At 46.5% G+C, this 16958-nt stretch overlaps 1 protein-coding gene across 2 annotated transcripts in view; it reads right to left on the bottom strand.

Annotated features, from left to right (window-relative positions):
• LOC129822834 (zinc finger E-box-binding homeobox 1-like) overlaps positions 1–16958 on the bottom strand; it is a 68446-nt gene that overhangs the window by 24518 nt on the left and 26970 nt on the right. For both annotated transcript variants that reach the window (XM_055881277.1, XM_055881278.1), the window contains exon 2: positions 1911–2066. In XM_055881277.1, the coding sequence (XP_055737252.1) occupies positions 1911–2066 (156 nt within the window). The remainder of the gene's footprint in view (positions 1–1910; positions 2067–16958) is intronic.

Below are 16958 nucleotides of genomic sequence, written 5' to 3'. Positions count from 1 at the left end.
AAAATCTATGGTAAAACTTGAAAATGACTGTCTAGCAATGATCAACAACCAACTTGACAGAGCTTGAATAATGTTTTTAAGAATAATGTGTAAATATTGTACAATCCAGGTGTGCAAAGCTCTTAAGAGACTTGCCCAGAAAGACTGACAGCTGTAATAACTGCCAAATGTGATTCTAACGTGTGAATATGTATGTAAATGAGATATTTCTGTATTTCATTTTCAATAAATTTGCTTACATTTCTAAAAACATGTTTTCACTTTGTCATTATGGGGTATCCATTTTGAATTCAGGCTGTAACCCAACAAAATGTGGAATTAGTTTAGTGGTGTCACGTTCGTCGTATTGAGGAGACCAAGGTGCGGCGTGATATGAATACATTCTTCCTTAATTAAACGAAGAACACAGAACAAACTAACATTACGCTATAATAACCGAGTGCTGACAGGCAACTACACATAGACAAGAATCCACAAAACCAAAATGGAAAATGGCAACCTAAATAGGTTCCCCAATCAGAGACAACGATAAACAGCTGCCTCTGATTGGGAACAAATTCAGGCCACCATAGACCTACAATACCTAGACATACAAAATCCCCATAGATAAACAAAAACCCTAGACAAGACAAAACACACATACCCACCCACTAAGGTCAGTGCGTGACAAGTGGTATGAATACATTCTGAAGGCACTGTAAATACGGTATCAAAGTATTTTACACTACCGTAAAAATTGACTGTTATATTGTAGAAAAAGTAAATGCTACCGTATTGGAATTAAAATATGAATGAATGAATGAGTGAGGGGAGAGGTTTGTAATTCACAGTATTTTACTGTAATTACAAGGGATTGGCGCAAGCAGGTTGGCTGCTTGATAAAGTGTTTACACATTACAGCATATTAATTAATATTTGTGTCTTATATCACTTGCACTTATAGAGGCCTTAAAAAAGGCTTCCAAACTAGCAGTGACTACAGAACAAAACAGACGAAAAGGACATGGCAAAATGTTCAAACATTTAAAGGTGCAATATGCAGAAATCGCTCTTCCATTTCCTAGTTGCTAAAATTGTGATAGTTTGCCTAAATGTGTAGAAAATAATTGTACCATCTAAACACCTTGAAGTATTTTACTACACTCACAATAACATCTGCTGACCATGTGTATGTGACCAATAAAATGTGATTTTAAATATCTTTTCAATAACCCCAAATATTGTTTTTTCAGCTATTTGAAGCCGGTGTAAAAAACTGAGAGTAAAAGACGCAAGAATGAAACTCAAGAACGGGAAGCACAAAAGTAGAGTACATAGAACAGATCTACCGCTTCTTAGATTTGCTTTCAATGAGAATGACAGATCTATAACTTAAATGTCTATGTTAATGTGGTCAGGTCACCCAAAAAGTTGCATATTGCAGGTTACATATTGCAAGCTACATATTGTTACATATTGCAGGTTTTTTACAGCAATTTTCTCACAATGCACCATAATTTATAGTACGCTGCAGTTAAACGTTTCAGAGTTTTTTTTTTACTGTTGATAATTTGTAAAATTACTGTACAAATTACAGTTTTCTGTGACAGAGTATTCTTAACTAACGCCATCTTTACTGAGTTCAGTGCAAGGAAGAATACGTTTTCAAAGATTTGCATTAGAACAGCAGACAGTCACCAAATGTTACACACAGAGAAACAGGCACGGAGAGGGAGACAGAGAGAGAGAGAGAGAGAGAGATCTTTGTGTGTGTGTGTGTGTGTGTGTGTGTGTGTGTGTGTGTGTGTGTGTGTGTGTGTGTGTGTGTGTGTGTGTGTGTGTGTGTGTGTGTGTGTGTGTGTGTGTGTGTGTGTGTGTGTGTGTGTGTGTATGTGTGTGTGTGTGTGTGTGTGTGACCTGCATCCACTAACCTTCATCTGAGCGGTCTCCGTTGTGATCTTCACTGGGCACATTACTATCACAGTCTGCCCCGTCTGCCAGACTCCCGTCCTCCTCCACGATGTGCAGCTTGTCCTCATCATCTGAGTCTGAGCCAGGGGTCTTCACCACATTACTGTAGTTGGTTACTGCAGAGAGAGAGAGAGGGGTTGGTTATTAATGCCTATCAACGATTACCATAGAAGTAATACGTGATAGAAGTGTCACGTCTGCTCCCCCCCCGGCGGCAGACGGGGCAGACTGTGATAGTAATGTACCCAGTGAAGATCACAACGGAGACCGCTCAGATGAAGGTTAGTTGATGCAGGTCACACACACACACACACACACACACACACACACACACACACACACACACACACACACACACACACACACACACACACACACACACACAGACACACACACACACACACAAAGATGTGCAGGGCGCCAGGCTTCCCTGCACATCACGCACTCCTATCATCCTTTACGCACACCTGCCTTCCCTCGTCACGCGCATCAGCGATATTGGACTCACCTGGACTCATTCATCACCTGTTTATTTACTGCCCTATATTTGTCCGTTCCTTCCTCTGTTCCCTACAGCTGCATTAATTGTTTTTTGTTTGTGTTACTTGTTTGCCGACGCTGTTCCTGTCTGGTTCCATGTCCGTTCCTTATTAAATGTTTGACTCCCCGTACCTGCTTCGTCTCTCCAGCGTCATTCCAACAACTCAGAATAATGACCAAACTCACCCCTGGATGTGTCAATTGTCAACAACTGACCCAGAAAATCGCTGAATTGGAGGGTAGAGTGTCTACTCTTCATCAGATTAAAGAAGATGAACAGCTGATTGAATCTTTGCTTGAGTCTGCCAAAAATGATGGTGAACAAAGCCACTTGCCCATGGCTTGTCACCGCGGCCTCGGAGGAGCCTGCGGCTGTGAGACGTGCTTTGGTCCCACTGGAAGAGCCTTGGTCATTACCGGGAGCTGTGCTCGGGCACCCGGTCTCCTCCACTCCCTCTGCTCCACCTCAGGAGCCATGGATTACTGTACGGAAACCAAAAAACCTTGGCAGGAAAATGCCAAGGCAAAGTAATGCCTTGGAACTGGGAAAAAGATACCGGATATTGGAAGAGTTGGAGATTTTTGCCGCTGGCCCCAAAGGAACAAAAACTTTGCCCGAAAGCAAGTGGACCCTTGCCATCTAAACAATTTACAACGAAACAGCTGTATAACTAGCCCCAAACAACCTTCTAGGAGGAAGATCACTCAAGAGAGACGCAGCAGTCCCACTGTCCTTATTGTGGGCTCATCTATGATCCAAAATGTCTTTATTAGGAAAGCAGAGACCATCTGTTACCCGGGTGCCCGGATCCAGGACATTGACTGTATGATCCCGTTACTCATTAGTGAACACCCGACTGCTTCAGCTATCACTGTCCATGTAGGGTCCATGTCCATGTCCTGTCCATGTAGGGTCCATGTCCATGTAGGGTCCATGTCCATGTCCTGTCCATGTAGGGTCCATGTCCATGTCCTGTCCATGTAGGGTCCATGTCCATGTCCTGTCCATGTAGGGTCCATGTCCATGTCCTGTCCATGTAGGGTCCATGTCCATGTCCTGTCCATGTAGGGTCCATGTCCATGTAGGGTCCATGTCCATGTCCTGTCCATGTAGGGTCCATGTCCATGTCCATGTCTTGTCCATGTCCTGTCCATGTAGGGTCCATGTCCATGTCCTGTCCATGTAGGGTCCATGTCCATGTCCATGTCTTGTCCATGTAGGGTCAAATGATATTCAACTACGGCAATCTGAGCAACTTAAAAAGGACTTTAAATCACTGATTCATACTGTACTTAAATCGGGTAAACAATGCATTATTTCAGGTCCATTCCCGTCTCCGCACTCTACGGATAATCATTTCAGTCGTATACGCCAGCTACACATCTGGCTTAAAGGTTATTGTTGTTCAATAAGCATACAATATGTGGACAATTTTACAGCTTTTCTACATCGACCAATGGATGACTCCGGGATGGACATCTGAATAGGTATGGTACAAGCATTCTCTCCTCAAACCTGGCTCTCACTTATAGCCTCAAACAGGGCATGTGAGAATTGACAATGTATAGCCATGGGGGTTGATACTCGGAATTGGTCGATTCCCCATCAGACTGACTGCTCCCCCCATTGCTTTAAATAGCTCTACAGGTGCTGCTAACATGGATGAGACTGTTGATGGACTTTATGTTATTGTTACACTACTGTCAAGGTACCGTGTTGCCACTTCCTCGCACAGGCAGAGGGTTATTGTTAGAAGTAATCTCATCTCCATCCAACTCAGGCCTGTCAGTAGTTACACGAGGAAGCATCGCTCATCTAATATTACCTTGAATACTCCATCTGATATGAGCTCTCGGAATAGTGGCCTAGGAACTATTCATTTGAATGCTAGAAGCTTGATCCAAAAGTGAGATTTGATTGAAATACTGGTCTCACAATCACATGATGACATATTGATTATATCTGAATCTTGGCTCCGTGTCTCTGTTCCAGACTCAGATGTTCTGTTAGCTGGGTATAATGTCTACAGAGCAGACCGAGTGGGTAGAGGAGGAGGTATTGCCATATATGGTAAATGCAACCTAGATGTCACTGTGTCCATTTCAACTTCTGTTCCGAAACAGTATTAATGCTTAGTTCTAAATGTGGTCCTTGGTCATAATGCACTGTTATCGCCCACCCTCAGCTCCGGTATCTGCACTAAGCAAATTGTTTGAGTTAATGTCTAATTATGTCAACTCTGAATGATTGATTATCAGAGATCTCAATCTGGACTGGCTGATGCCGGCGTCGCTTAAATTAAAAGATATTTGTAACGAACTAAATCTTACTCAACTAATAATTATACCTACCCGTCCTAATCCAAAAGGCCCCCAAAAATCTACATTAATAGACCTTATCTTAACAAATACACCTCACAAATATATAGCTAGTGGGTTATTTGCTAATGACATCAGTGACCACTGCCCTATTGCATGTATGAGAAATACTAGGCTAAAAAACCCTGACCCCCGTATAATTCTAAAGAGAAACTATAAACTCTTCTCAGAGCCTTTATCCATGACCTTTATTATTCAGAGCTTTTATCCGTGAAATGCATAATGGACCCAGTTTTAGCCTTCTCTTTCTTTTCATCAATTTTAACCTCCATGGCTGATAAACACGCCCCGTTAAAGCGACTTAGAGTAAAAAAAGCAAACTAATCCTTGGTTCTCCTGTGATTTGAAAATCCTTTTTCTGCAAAAGAATCAAGCATGGGCCTTGGCGAGGTAAACTGGTGAAACATATATATTTTTTTAATATATTTTTTTGTATTATCTGTGATGGTTTTGTTTGTCTTGTTTAGTTTTTTAAAATCATTGTACCTAAACTGTATGTGTAAACATGTATATGCAGGACCCAGCTGTAAAAGAGACCTTGGTCTCAGTCTGTGTTCCTTGTTGAAATAAAGGTATAATAATAATAATAATAATAATAATAATAATGTGACAAGAAGTGAGGCGCGATTTTGGACAAGGACGATGGAAGGTGCTGTATTAGATGGCAGAACGGTCTCCGATCTTGGAATATAGTCAATCATGCCAGCAGTTTAGAAAAGATTGATCAGAAAACAGGCCAACAAATCATATAAAGGCTAATGCCAAAGCACCTCACTGCAATCAAGCAAGGAAAGGCTTTTCTCAAACCACCTCTCTAAATTCAGTCTTTTTCTCCTGGAGGTGCCACACAGCCAGTGACCTCCATTCCATTCCAGCGTTAGTTTACACAGAGGTATGGGAAATAAGGGGAAATGCGATGAATTCTGTCTAGTAGCAGGCCTGACAAGTCGAATTACCTGCTGTATGCTAAGGGACGTTCTAGCCTAGCCTAGCATGCTGACGTTATACAGCAGGAGAACAAGTACTGTTTATGAATGTGATATGTATGGGTTGTGAATGTGTAATGAAGTCCTTGTTCAGACCCATAAGAGGGATGTAAAGTAAAGGGGAACATTCATACACTGGGCCTCATGTGCTTCCTACTAGCCAATAGCCTATAGTTAACATAACCTATTCCAAGGCTCCTTCATAGTAAACCTTGAACTCTCCCCTCCCCCGTCCATGTGTACATCTTTACCTCTCCATCATTACTGTCAGAGAGGTATGTGTGTGTGTGTGTGTGTGTGTGTGTGTGTGTGTGTGTGTGTGTGTGTGTGTGTGTGTGTGACCCTCTAGTGCTACAGGGTTGGAGCGCTAGGAGAGTCTCAGCCTACAGAGGTGATTATTAAATAATGCTGCCACTCGGCAGCAGATGTGTGTGTGCTTGCATGTGTATTTGCATCTGTGTTTGCATCTTGGGACATGGGACTAATTACACTTCATACGGCCTCTCATCATTTTAACCTGTTTCTCCATCTCTCGCTCTCTCTCTATTCCACCTGTGGTGACTGTCTCTCTCTCTCTCGCTCCCCCTCTCCATCTATTTGTTCCCCAGCTCACAGCACTGTGCCTCTCTCAAGACAAATCAATTCTCCACCGAGAGGCGCCCAGTCAGCAATGGGCTCAAGCTGCAGAGCTGAAACGCAGATCACACACCTGCACCCACATCACACACACTGCACAAAACCACACACTACTTCCCCAGACCACACTCTCTGTCCGTATCTCTCTCTGTCCGTATCTCTCTCTGTCCATATCTCTCTCCGTCCGTATCTCTCTCCGTCCGTATCTCTCTCTGTCCATATCTCTCTCCGTCCGTATCTCTCTCTGTCCGTATCTCTCTCTGTCCGTATCTCCCTCTGTCCGTATCTCTTTCCGTCCGTATCTCTCTCTGTCCGTATCTCTCTCTGTCCGTATCTCTCTCTGTCCGTATCTCTTTCCGTCCGTATCTCTCTCCGTCCGTATCTCTCTCTGTTCGTCCGTCCGTATCTCTGCACCCCCCTCTCTTTCTCTCTAGGGCATAGTGGTGGGGAATTATGTTTTTGTGAGACGTGGCAACCTGTGGCTGGGGAATGATCTTCTGTTAGAATCTACAAGAATAGTTCTGCAGAGCTGACTGAGAATCACGGGAGGTTAGTTTTCTGCATAGAGTACACCTGGTTGATTTTCACAGAGATGCCCAACAGGGCCACACACAGCTCAGGAAGAGAGGGGGGGGGGGCTGTTATATGGACCAGGGTCAACACGCTCTGCATCTGCAGAATTCCACAGCTAGGGAAAGAGAAGGTGGATTACCTAGTCAGTTGTAAAACTGAATGCATTCAACCCAACCAAATCAGAGAGGTGCGGGGGGCTGCCTTAAACGACGTCCATGTCATCAGCGCCCGGGGAGCAGTTGTTGTTGCAGGTTAACTCCCTTGCTCAAGGGCAGAACGGCAGATTTTTCCACCTTGCCGGCTCGGGGATTTGAACCAGCGACCTTTCGGTTACTGGCCAAATGCTTTCTCTATCTATCATCTCTCTCTTCTAATTCTCTCCCTCCCCCATCTCTCTCTCTCTCCCTCCCCCATCTCTCTCTCTCTCTCTCTCCCCCATCTCTATCTCTCTCTCTCCCTCCCACATCTCTCTCTCTCCCACCCCCAACTCTCTCTCTCTCCCTCCCCATCTCGCTCTCTCCCCCCCTCCCCCATCTCTCTCTCTCCCTCTCCCCATCCTGTCAGGCTTAGTCAGGTGATGTATAGACCCCCTGGCTGGAGTAGCAGAAGCGCTGAGTGACTCTTCAATCTCAAACAAAAGGCACTCATTTAAAGCCCCAAGAGGCTGTTTAGGGCCATAGTCACGGAGATACAGGCACTAAAGTCAGCAGTAAAAACACGGATCGCGGTTTCTCCGACAAACGACAGACCGAAAGTCAACACAAAACAAAGTAGTTTGATGTTGCTGGTTGTGATAAAAAAGAGAAATCCCCACTAGACACAGCAGCCATGTTGGTTTGTTTCACCTCAAAACTGACAGAGTAAAAAGATGGAACATATACTTATATGGGGATAGGCAGACACTGACCATTAGCTAAACAGGAAGTAAATTCCTCTGAGCCAAATGGTCAGTGATACTAGCCTAGAGGATGTTTCTAACAGCAGTAGGTAGGTAACACCTAGGGGAAACAAATAGACAGCAGAAGGGCCTCTCCCTCCTCTCCGCTCTGCGGACGCCTGATCTGCTGAATGTTTAGACAGTTGTGTTCATTAGCACTAGCATGCTAACGGACAACATGACCCATCTGAGGCTCTACCCCTTTTAACTTATTACCACAAAGAAAAGTATTTTTACAGTCACCTTTACTCTGTATCTTCCAAATACAGAACCAGCTGGAAATTTGTTCCACAGAGACTTGGCTAACTTTAGGTTACGTTAGGTTAAATTCAGTTGACTTAAAGCCCAATGCATAAAACTGTGTTTCTCACAAAGTACTTAGTGCAGGAGAGGACTTTAGGAAGGAACAGTCTGGGGATGAACCAGTTGGGATTTGAAACAATACACGCATCAATACATACTCCAATAGAGTAGTGGAGTTGATTCCTATTGGAAAATACTGTGTCAGAAAAGTATTTGGATGAGTGCAGAAACCTGCAGCGCTACACATACTGTACTTTGGTGTCTGAACTATGCCTGGAATGTCAAACCAAACCTCCACAGTGTTTGGGCCTTAAAGAGACAGATCTGAGCGTGTCTCTCTCTCTATACTAATCCTCTGCATTCATCCTGAACACTAAGCCGAGCTGCGTTCAGAGCCCTTTGTTACAGCATTGTGTGTGTGTGTGTGTGTGTGTGTGTGTGTGTGTGTGTGTGTGTGTGTGTGTGTGTGTGTGTGTGTGTGTGTGTGTGTGTGTGACGCTGAGCAGTGTTAAGTGTGTGATTGGAGAGGTTACATCCTGCTGTAGACGTGATTGTGCACCTCTAAATTTAACCTGTTAGGATACACGGTCCTCTGCTGAGGTACACCACTTCTCTACACACACACACACACACACACACACACACACACACACACACACACACACACACACACACACACACACACACACACACACACACACACACACACACACACACACACAAAAAATTAGGTACCAAAATTAGGTACAATTTTATCTCACACAGGCCACGTAGCTACGCAGCCAGGCAGCCGACGGACGGTGAAAATACCACAGGCATCTCCCTCTAAAGAATAGACCAGCGCCGTCACAGAGTCTGCTGCGGAGTGAGGTACTTTACTTTCCTCACGGAACCCACAACAACAAAAACGAACCAAACTAAAACAAAGCCGTGCCATTCAACATCTCAAGTATGCAGACTCAAGGTGAGACACCCTGCACTTGACTGAGGCAACGCTCCTGTTATTTACAACAATACCACACACTCTCCCTAGAGCCCAGCCAGGAAGGTCATCTACACAGTGTGGGTCACAAAACTAAATCAAGCTTTTTAAAGGCACCCTCTCACTTTACTTGGTAAAAATACATTCACCACCACGAGCCTCGATTTCAGTCTTTCTCACGTTCACTACAAGAGCCGAGGGAGACTAAAACAAATGGAAATGCTTAGTTTGGTTCCATTCATGGATAATATGGCCATCCATGATCACCCTATCAGCCTCTACCTTCTTATAGCCATGACCCAATGCACAGCTTCCTACCAGCTGTAGAGGGCACTAGGCTCTCAGGGTACTACTTCCCAGCCTGACACTCACCCATTCACCCACTTCACCACAAGTAGGCTCTCCCAGCCATATCAGAGCCCCAGACTCAGTGGAGATAGCCTGAGTGTAGTCATATCCTGCATCAGGCCTCTTTCCATGACTACACAACACAACACAGAAACATGAATCACTATTCTAAGTTTAATATTAAGCCCTAAAAAGAATAACCACCACGTTGCCATAATAGTAACACGGACACCAAGGGGGCTTAAATCAACGAGTTAATCATTCAAATCAAAGAACTGCCGAGGGAAAGAGGGCCCTTCATATTCATCACGTGAGAAGTGAGGAGACAAAGGCCCCTGTCATCTTAATGGCGCTAATCAGGTTTAGCATCGAAGCTATTTAGTCTCTCCACAGGTCACATCCTCTTCCCACAGCATCTCTTCAGGTAGAGTCGTGGAGGGCGCTACAGCTCTGCCACAGATGCTAATGGGTGTAATTGTTCTGTAGGGCCATGTGACCGAGGAGGAGATCGGCTTCACAATCACTCCAGGAAATGAATGACTTCTCACAATACCACAGAGGTAGTAGCTAACGAAACCAAGGCCTCTCACAATAGACAAGTCCCTGTTGGATCGGTGAAGAGAACAAAGACATAATGTTACAGAACATGAGGAAACGATTTGATGAAGTGTTTACGGTTAAATACATGAATTCACTGAAGAACACATGGCCTAACTCTCACAACATTAAGATGAGCCACAGGCGCACAGACGCAGTCTCTGTTCTCAGCTAGTAATGTCTGTGACTGGCTCTTCAGAACTCTTCTAAATAAGGCCAGGTGAACTGGTGTTAGCGAGGTTAGCTGGGCTAGCCCACAGCTCAGAGCTCAGACACGTTCCTCAGTAATGCCCCTGTCTGCCAAGACCTTTACACTCACACACATACTGCCTGTTTACAGTAGAGGTTAGACAGCCCTAGCCACCGCAATAACAGCTTACCTTAATAAGCTGCTCATACAGATGTTGGATTTTGATTTGATCACCCTGTTGCAGGAGAACTTTCCTGCAATGCAGGACATTTTAAACTTGTGGTGTATTTGAGGTTTAAAATGCTTTTTAAGTCTGAAATTTGACTTGATTTTCCCTTCAGAAAAAGGTATCAACCCCTACAAAAATCTCTATTCATTATAATCCACATAATGTTTCACATTTCATATTGTTGAAGGATTATTTTCCTGCTATAGCAAACTGGCTCAACTTAATATCCTACATCTGTACCTTCTAAGGGAGTGGAATGAACTGTGTGGGTGGGTGGTGGGCGAGCTCTGTGTGTGCGTAGGTGCATGTGTGTGTGTGTGTGTGTGTGTGTGTACGTGTGTTTTTCTAGGACAATGCTGGACAAATGGGCCTATCTGACCGACTTTGTATAGCGCTTACGGTAAGGGCTAGAGTTGATGTGTGAGTGTGTGTGCTGTACATCATGCTACGCGTGCAGGGGGAATGTGTGTGTATGGCAGTACATTACGGTACGCGGGCAGGGGGAATGTGTGTGTATGGCAGTACATTACGGTACGCGGGCAGGGGGAATGTGTGTGTATGGCAGTACATTACGGTACGCGGGCAGGGGGAATGTGTGTGTATGGCAGTACATTACGGTACGCGGGCAGGGGGAATGTGTGTGTATGGCAGTACATTACGGTACGCGGGCAGGGGGAATGTGTGTGTATGGCAGTACATTACGGTACGCGGGCAGGGGGAATGTGTGTGTATGGCAGTACATTGCGGTACGCGGGCAGGGGAATGTGTGTGTATGGCAGTACATTGCGGTACGCGGGCAGGGGGAATGTGTGTGTATGGCAGTACATTACGGTACGCGGGCAGGGGGAATGTGTGTGTATGGCAGTACATTGCGGTACGCGGGCAGGGGGAATGTGTGTGTATGGCAGTACATTACGGTACGCGGGCAGGGGGAATGTGTGTGTATGGCAGTACATTACGGTACGCGGGCAGGGGGAATGTGTGTGTATGGCATTACATTACGGTACGCGGGCAGGGGGAATGTGTGTGTATGGCAGTACATTATGGTACGCGGGCAGGGGGAATGTGTGTGTATGGCAGTACATTACGGTACGCGGGCAGGGGGAATGTGTGTGTTCTGTGGCCTACACAAAGCTGTTAAAAGGCACGCCTGCCATGTAAAAATCCCTCCATCTCTATCAGCAGTAGATGCGGCACGCTGAGTCACATGACCTCACCATGTTAGTAACAGCAGGGACAAGCTGCAAGGAAGTGGGCAGTCATACGCGTACACCTATAGGCCAACCGAGTCACTAAGCCCAGCACTTTACACCTGAATATGAAAATTCCCCGCAAACAACCACCCCACACACACAAGCTCAGCTCCTACGCAGGTCCATACTGAGGTCTGATGTTATCATTCCATTGATTAATGTTGTACTGGCTGGAGGCTGTCCTGTCTTTTATAGCCTGTCTATATGAAGCCAAGGTGTGATGGTTCTAGCAGAGCCGTGACATGCAGAGGAGAGGAAACATCTGGTGGTGTAGCCTGGGAGAGGTACTGTACCTGCTGACCCGCTCCAGCAACCTCTTGTCTGCTCTGCTCTGTTTCTCTCACCAAGTCTCTCTGTTTCTCCTTTTCTAGAATTCTCCTTTCTACCTTTCATACCTCGCCAGCGAATTTGGTTTAGTCAGTCAGTGGGAGAGAAACCTGATGGCTCCACTTACTAACAGCAACAACAACAACGCTGGCAACACAGCAATCCAAATATTGTGATAGCGCACCTGGATAAACAACTCTTCTTCTCCTGGGGGATAGGTTTAACTGCAACACCTCTAGAGGGAAGGGTTTCACTGTAACACCTCCACAGCTCGACAAACACTGACAGAGCAGTTAAAGACACTGGTAGTTACTGCACTACTTCAAACCACTCCACCTTCAGAAGGCAACAGAAGATGTTGTCCAGTGGTTGTCTCCACCCAGAGACCTCACAGAGAGAGACAGACAGGGGCAGTGAGTGCACAGCGCGATGTTCTTTTTCCTTTGGACCCCCCCCCCCCCCCAACTGATACTTGGAGCAAGAGGACAGAGGAGTCTGAAGTTATAATTAGAGCAGCTTCCTGGGGCTTTTCAGGCCCCTAGTGATGGGTCGTTGGTTGTCTGAACACACATGCACGGGGCGTTATCATCACCTAGCATCAGATCAGCTGTTTCAACCTCCGCTCTGCTCTCACCCCTTTGAATAGCCCAGCGAAAAAGAAAAGAGTTTGCTCCATAGTCCGTCCATACACTGTTCCTGTCCCCTAATGGACGGGTTGGTCGTTTAGCATTAAAACCGACATGTGTGCAACTATGGAGCTAAACACACAGCGTTGGCTTAGATTGTTGACAGCGTATAAACTATATTTCGTCGCCAATGTTTATTGAAAACATAACATAAGTACTCGTTGTGCAAATGTATTTGTCTCTCAAATACATAATTGCAGTTGTTGGTTAGCTAGCTAGCGATTTTTGTTGTTGTTGCCATATTAGCATTGAAATGAAATCGGTTGAAACACCTCAAAACAAGACATGGTATCAAGAACAAGAGAAAACGAGCTGAAACGAGCCACCTACCATTCCCCACATGGCAGCTTCTTGCCTTCTGCCCCATTGAAGCATACACATCGTTTTCGTGACATGGTCAGCTAACCCGTCTATACATGGCTCAAGCGTGAAGCTAGGCCAGGCTAGCACTCAGCTGTTGCATTCTATGAGCAGGTGTCTAAACATTCCAAGCCCTACTATCCTTGTTGGTGGACTCTGCAGGAGGTAGACTAGAGTAGGGTGTGGGGGAAAGGCCTTTGGACATCAGGTGAGAAGTATGTAGGGCAGGTGGTGTGATGCCACCGTTCCACAGCAGCACACACTACAAGTACACTACACAAACACAAACCCACATCCCTATTGTCATCAGTATTGTCCTTCACCTCCACAACACCCTGTCAAGCCAATTCCCTCCTGCTAATGTAACACAACAGGTTTGCAGTTGATTTGGTAAGAGCAGGCAGTACAGTACTAGACTACTGGGCTCTGTGCAGTCCAAGCAATAACAGTCAGCAGAGCAGTCACACACTTCACCGACCTGCCAGATCTAGGAAAATCCTGTTAAAAGGCATGGACACACACATGCAGATTCATGCGTGCGTGCACACGCACACACACATACACACCCCTGTCGAGTTCTTAATAAAGTGACATCTGAAATCACTTCCATATCACAGAGCCGAGCTCTCCTGCCCGTGTTTATCCCCTTCTCCCCCTGGGGCGCTGGCTACAGATGGAGGGTAAAGAGGAGACAGAGAGATTTTTTTTAAACGACGAGAGGGAAGATGGGGGGGAGCTATGTGACAGGGGGCGTGAGGAAGGGGTGGAGGGGAGAATCCACCAAGAAACTGCTAATGACTTAAAAAGACAAAGCTGGCCTGTCAGATACAATGCTCATCTGAGCCTGGAGGGAGGCAGTGTCACAAACAGTCAGAGTCTGTGACTCCCTGCTCTGCCAAGCAGAGGGAGAGAGAGAGAGGTGACAGAGGGAGAGAGAGAGAGGTGACTGTATGAGCAGAAAAAGAAAGTGGAATAAACACGAAATATAATAAATAGTCTGCCAGAGTGAAAGAGAGAGATGGTCAGAGAGGCGACGACCAGAGAGGGAGGTAGAGAACGATAGACAGACTGAGAGACGAGAGAGAGATGGTCAGAGACGACGACCAGAAAGGGAGGTAGAGAACGATATACAGACTGAGAGACGAGAGAGAGATGGTCAGAGAGACGACGACCAGAGAGGGAGGTAGAGAATGATAGACAGACTGAAAGACAGAGCACCAGTACCAGGGTGGCTGTAGTGACGGTGGCAGTCCATGTAACCCTGTCTCTGTCTATCTCTTCTCTGTGGTTCCCTGGTCCCCCAGTTAAAGGTCAGATGTTGATGCGGTGGCAGGGCTGTAGTCAGGCGGCATGACAGATGCCTCGCTGAGCAGAGCCCCAGGGGCAGGTCACAACCACCACACACAGGCCGCTAAAACACACACACACCCGTGCACGCAAACACAGACACACACATACTGACACAGTAGGAAATGCTGAAATAACTAAGCAGAAGTGACTTTGTTTGTCTGCTAAATTGTATTTTTACAACCCTTGCAACCTGCACGTTAGAATGACCAGATCAGCACACCTATGAAACCTTGACGACCAGGATTCATGTGGACATCCTAGGTTAACTAATTCTGACACCACCACAAACTGCATAGACACAACTTTTTTATTTATTTCTGAGAAAACGCTATGCTCTGTCCAATTGTGAGGACTTCTGAGAAATCTCCCCTTTCTCTCGGTTCTAGAATGTCAGCTGAGGACCATCTGATGAGCTAACTTCCTGGTTACACACCCCGCCCCCTCCCTTCACAACGCTTCAAGCTGTCCTGCTGTTCTCCTGTCAAGTGACATTAGCAACTTGTTATTGGGCAGAGCTGTAAGAAAGGGTCATAAACTTTCATCAACAAAGGGCCCTTCTGTCACCCCTACCCTACCCCCCACAGACCCCCACAGACCCCCACACCTCACTACCACTCTGCCCCAGGCCAAGTGCCCCCTCACTGGGCTATCAAGCTGGGTTAAGCCCCTCCAGCCCCATGCAGCACCAGCCTACCCTATCCTTCAACCCTAGCCCTATACCCCTGCTCCGATCACTAGAGCGGTCAACCAGCAAAGCTCACACCATTACTCCTTAATGACCAGGACGACCATCACTTAAACCCTCTGTCGGCTGGCTGGGGAAATCTGTCTTGTTAAAACAGGTGCGGGAGAGAAAGTGAAGACGGGGTTGACTTTACAAAGCCTTTCCCTGACGGCGTCTCGTGTGCTGTGTGTGGTTGTGACTGAAGACACTCTGTACTCAGTGGGTGTCTATAGGGGATGCAAAACCCACATGATTTCTCAACAATATAATGACAAACCAAGAAAAACAAAATGACCACGCAATGAAACACTGTCTTCTAAGTTCCCTTTCCCTCTTTCCCTGGACTGGTGCTGATGTGAACAACCCAGTCAAATGGCCGACCTAGCAGGTAAGCTCTGTCGTCAGGTCTTTCCCTGGACTTGTGCTGATGTGAACAACCCAGTCAAATGGCCGACCTAGCAGGTAAGCTCTGTCGTCAGGTCTTTCCCTGGACTTGTGCTGATGTGAACAACCCAGTCAAATGGCCGACCTAGCAGGTAAGCTCTGTCGTCAGGTCTTTCCCTGGACTGGTGCTGATGTGAACAACCCAGTCAAATGGCCGACCTAGCAGGTAAGCTCTGTCGTCAGGTCTTTCCCTGGACTGGTGCTGATGTGAACAACCCAGTCAAATGGCCGACCTAGCAGGTAAGCTCTGTCGTCAGGTCTTTCCCTGGACTTGTGCTGATGTGAACAACCCAGTCAAATGGCCGACCTAGCAGGTAAGCTCTGTCGTCAGGTCTTTCCCTGGACTTGTGCTGATGTGAACAACCCAGTCAAATGGCCGACCTAGCAGGTAAGCTCTGTCGTCAGGTCTTTCCCTGGACTTGTGCTGATGTGAACAACCCAGTCAAATGGCCGACCTAGCAGGTAAGCTCTGTCGTCAGGTCTTTCCCTGGACTGGTGCTGATGTGAACAACCCAGTCAAATGGCCGACCTAGCAGGTAAGCTCTGTCGTCAGGTCTTTCCCTGGACTTGTGCTGATGTGAACAACCCAGTCAAATGGCCGACCTAGCAGGTAAGCTCTGTCGTCAGGTCTTTCCCTGGACTGGTGCTGATGTGAACAACCCAGTCAAATGGCCGACCTAGCAGGTAAGCTCTGTCGTCAGGTCTTTCCCTGGACTTGTGCTGATGTGAACAACCCAGTCAAATGGCCGACCTAGCAGGTAAGCTCTGTCGTCAGGTCTTTCCCTGGACTGGTGCTGATGTGAACAACCCAGTCAAATGGCCGACCTAGCAGGTAAGCTCTGTCGTCAGGTCTTTCCCTGGACTGGTGCTGATGTGAACAACCCAGTCAAATGGCCGACCTAGCAGGTAAGCTCTGTCGTCAGGTCTTTCCCTGGACTGGTGCTGATGTGAACAACCCAGTCAAATGGCCGACCTAGCAGGTAAGCTCTGTCGTCAGGTCTTTCCCTGGACTGGTGCTGATGTGAACAACCCAGTCAAATGGCCGACCTAGCAGGTAAGCTCTGTCGTCAGGTATTGACATACTGACAGCCGCCTTTTGTCCATTGCACCCCATAAGTGCTGCACTACACACTGGAGATGGAGATGTGTGTCTGTGCCTGTGTG

Source organism: Salvelinus fontinalis, chromosome 25 (genome assembly GCF_029448725.1).
Source record: "Salvelinus fontinalis isolate EN_2023a chromosome 25, ASM2944872v1, whole genome shotgun sequence".
Classification (NCBI taxonomy): Eukaryota; Metazoa; Chordata; class Actinopteri; order Salmoniformes; family Salmonidae; genus Salvelinus; species Salvelinus fontinalis.
Note: the sequence above shows the minus strand (reverse complement) of the source record. Positions and strands in the feature narration are given on the sequence as shown.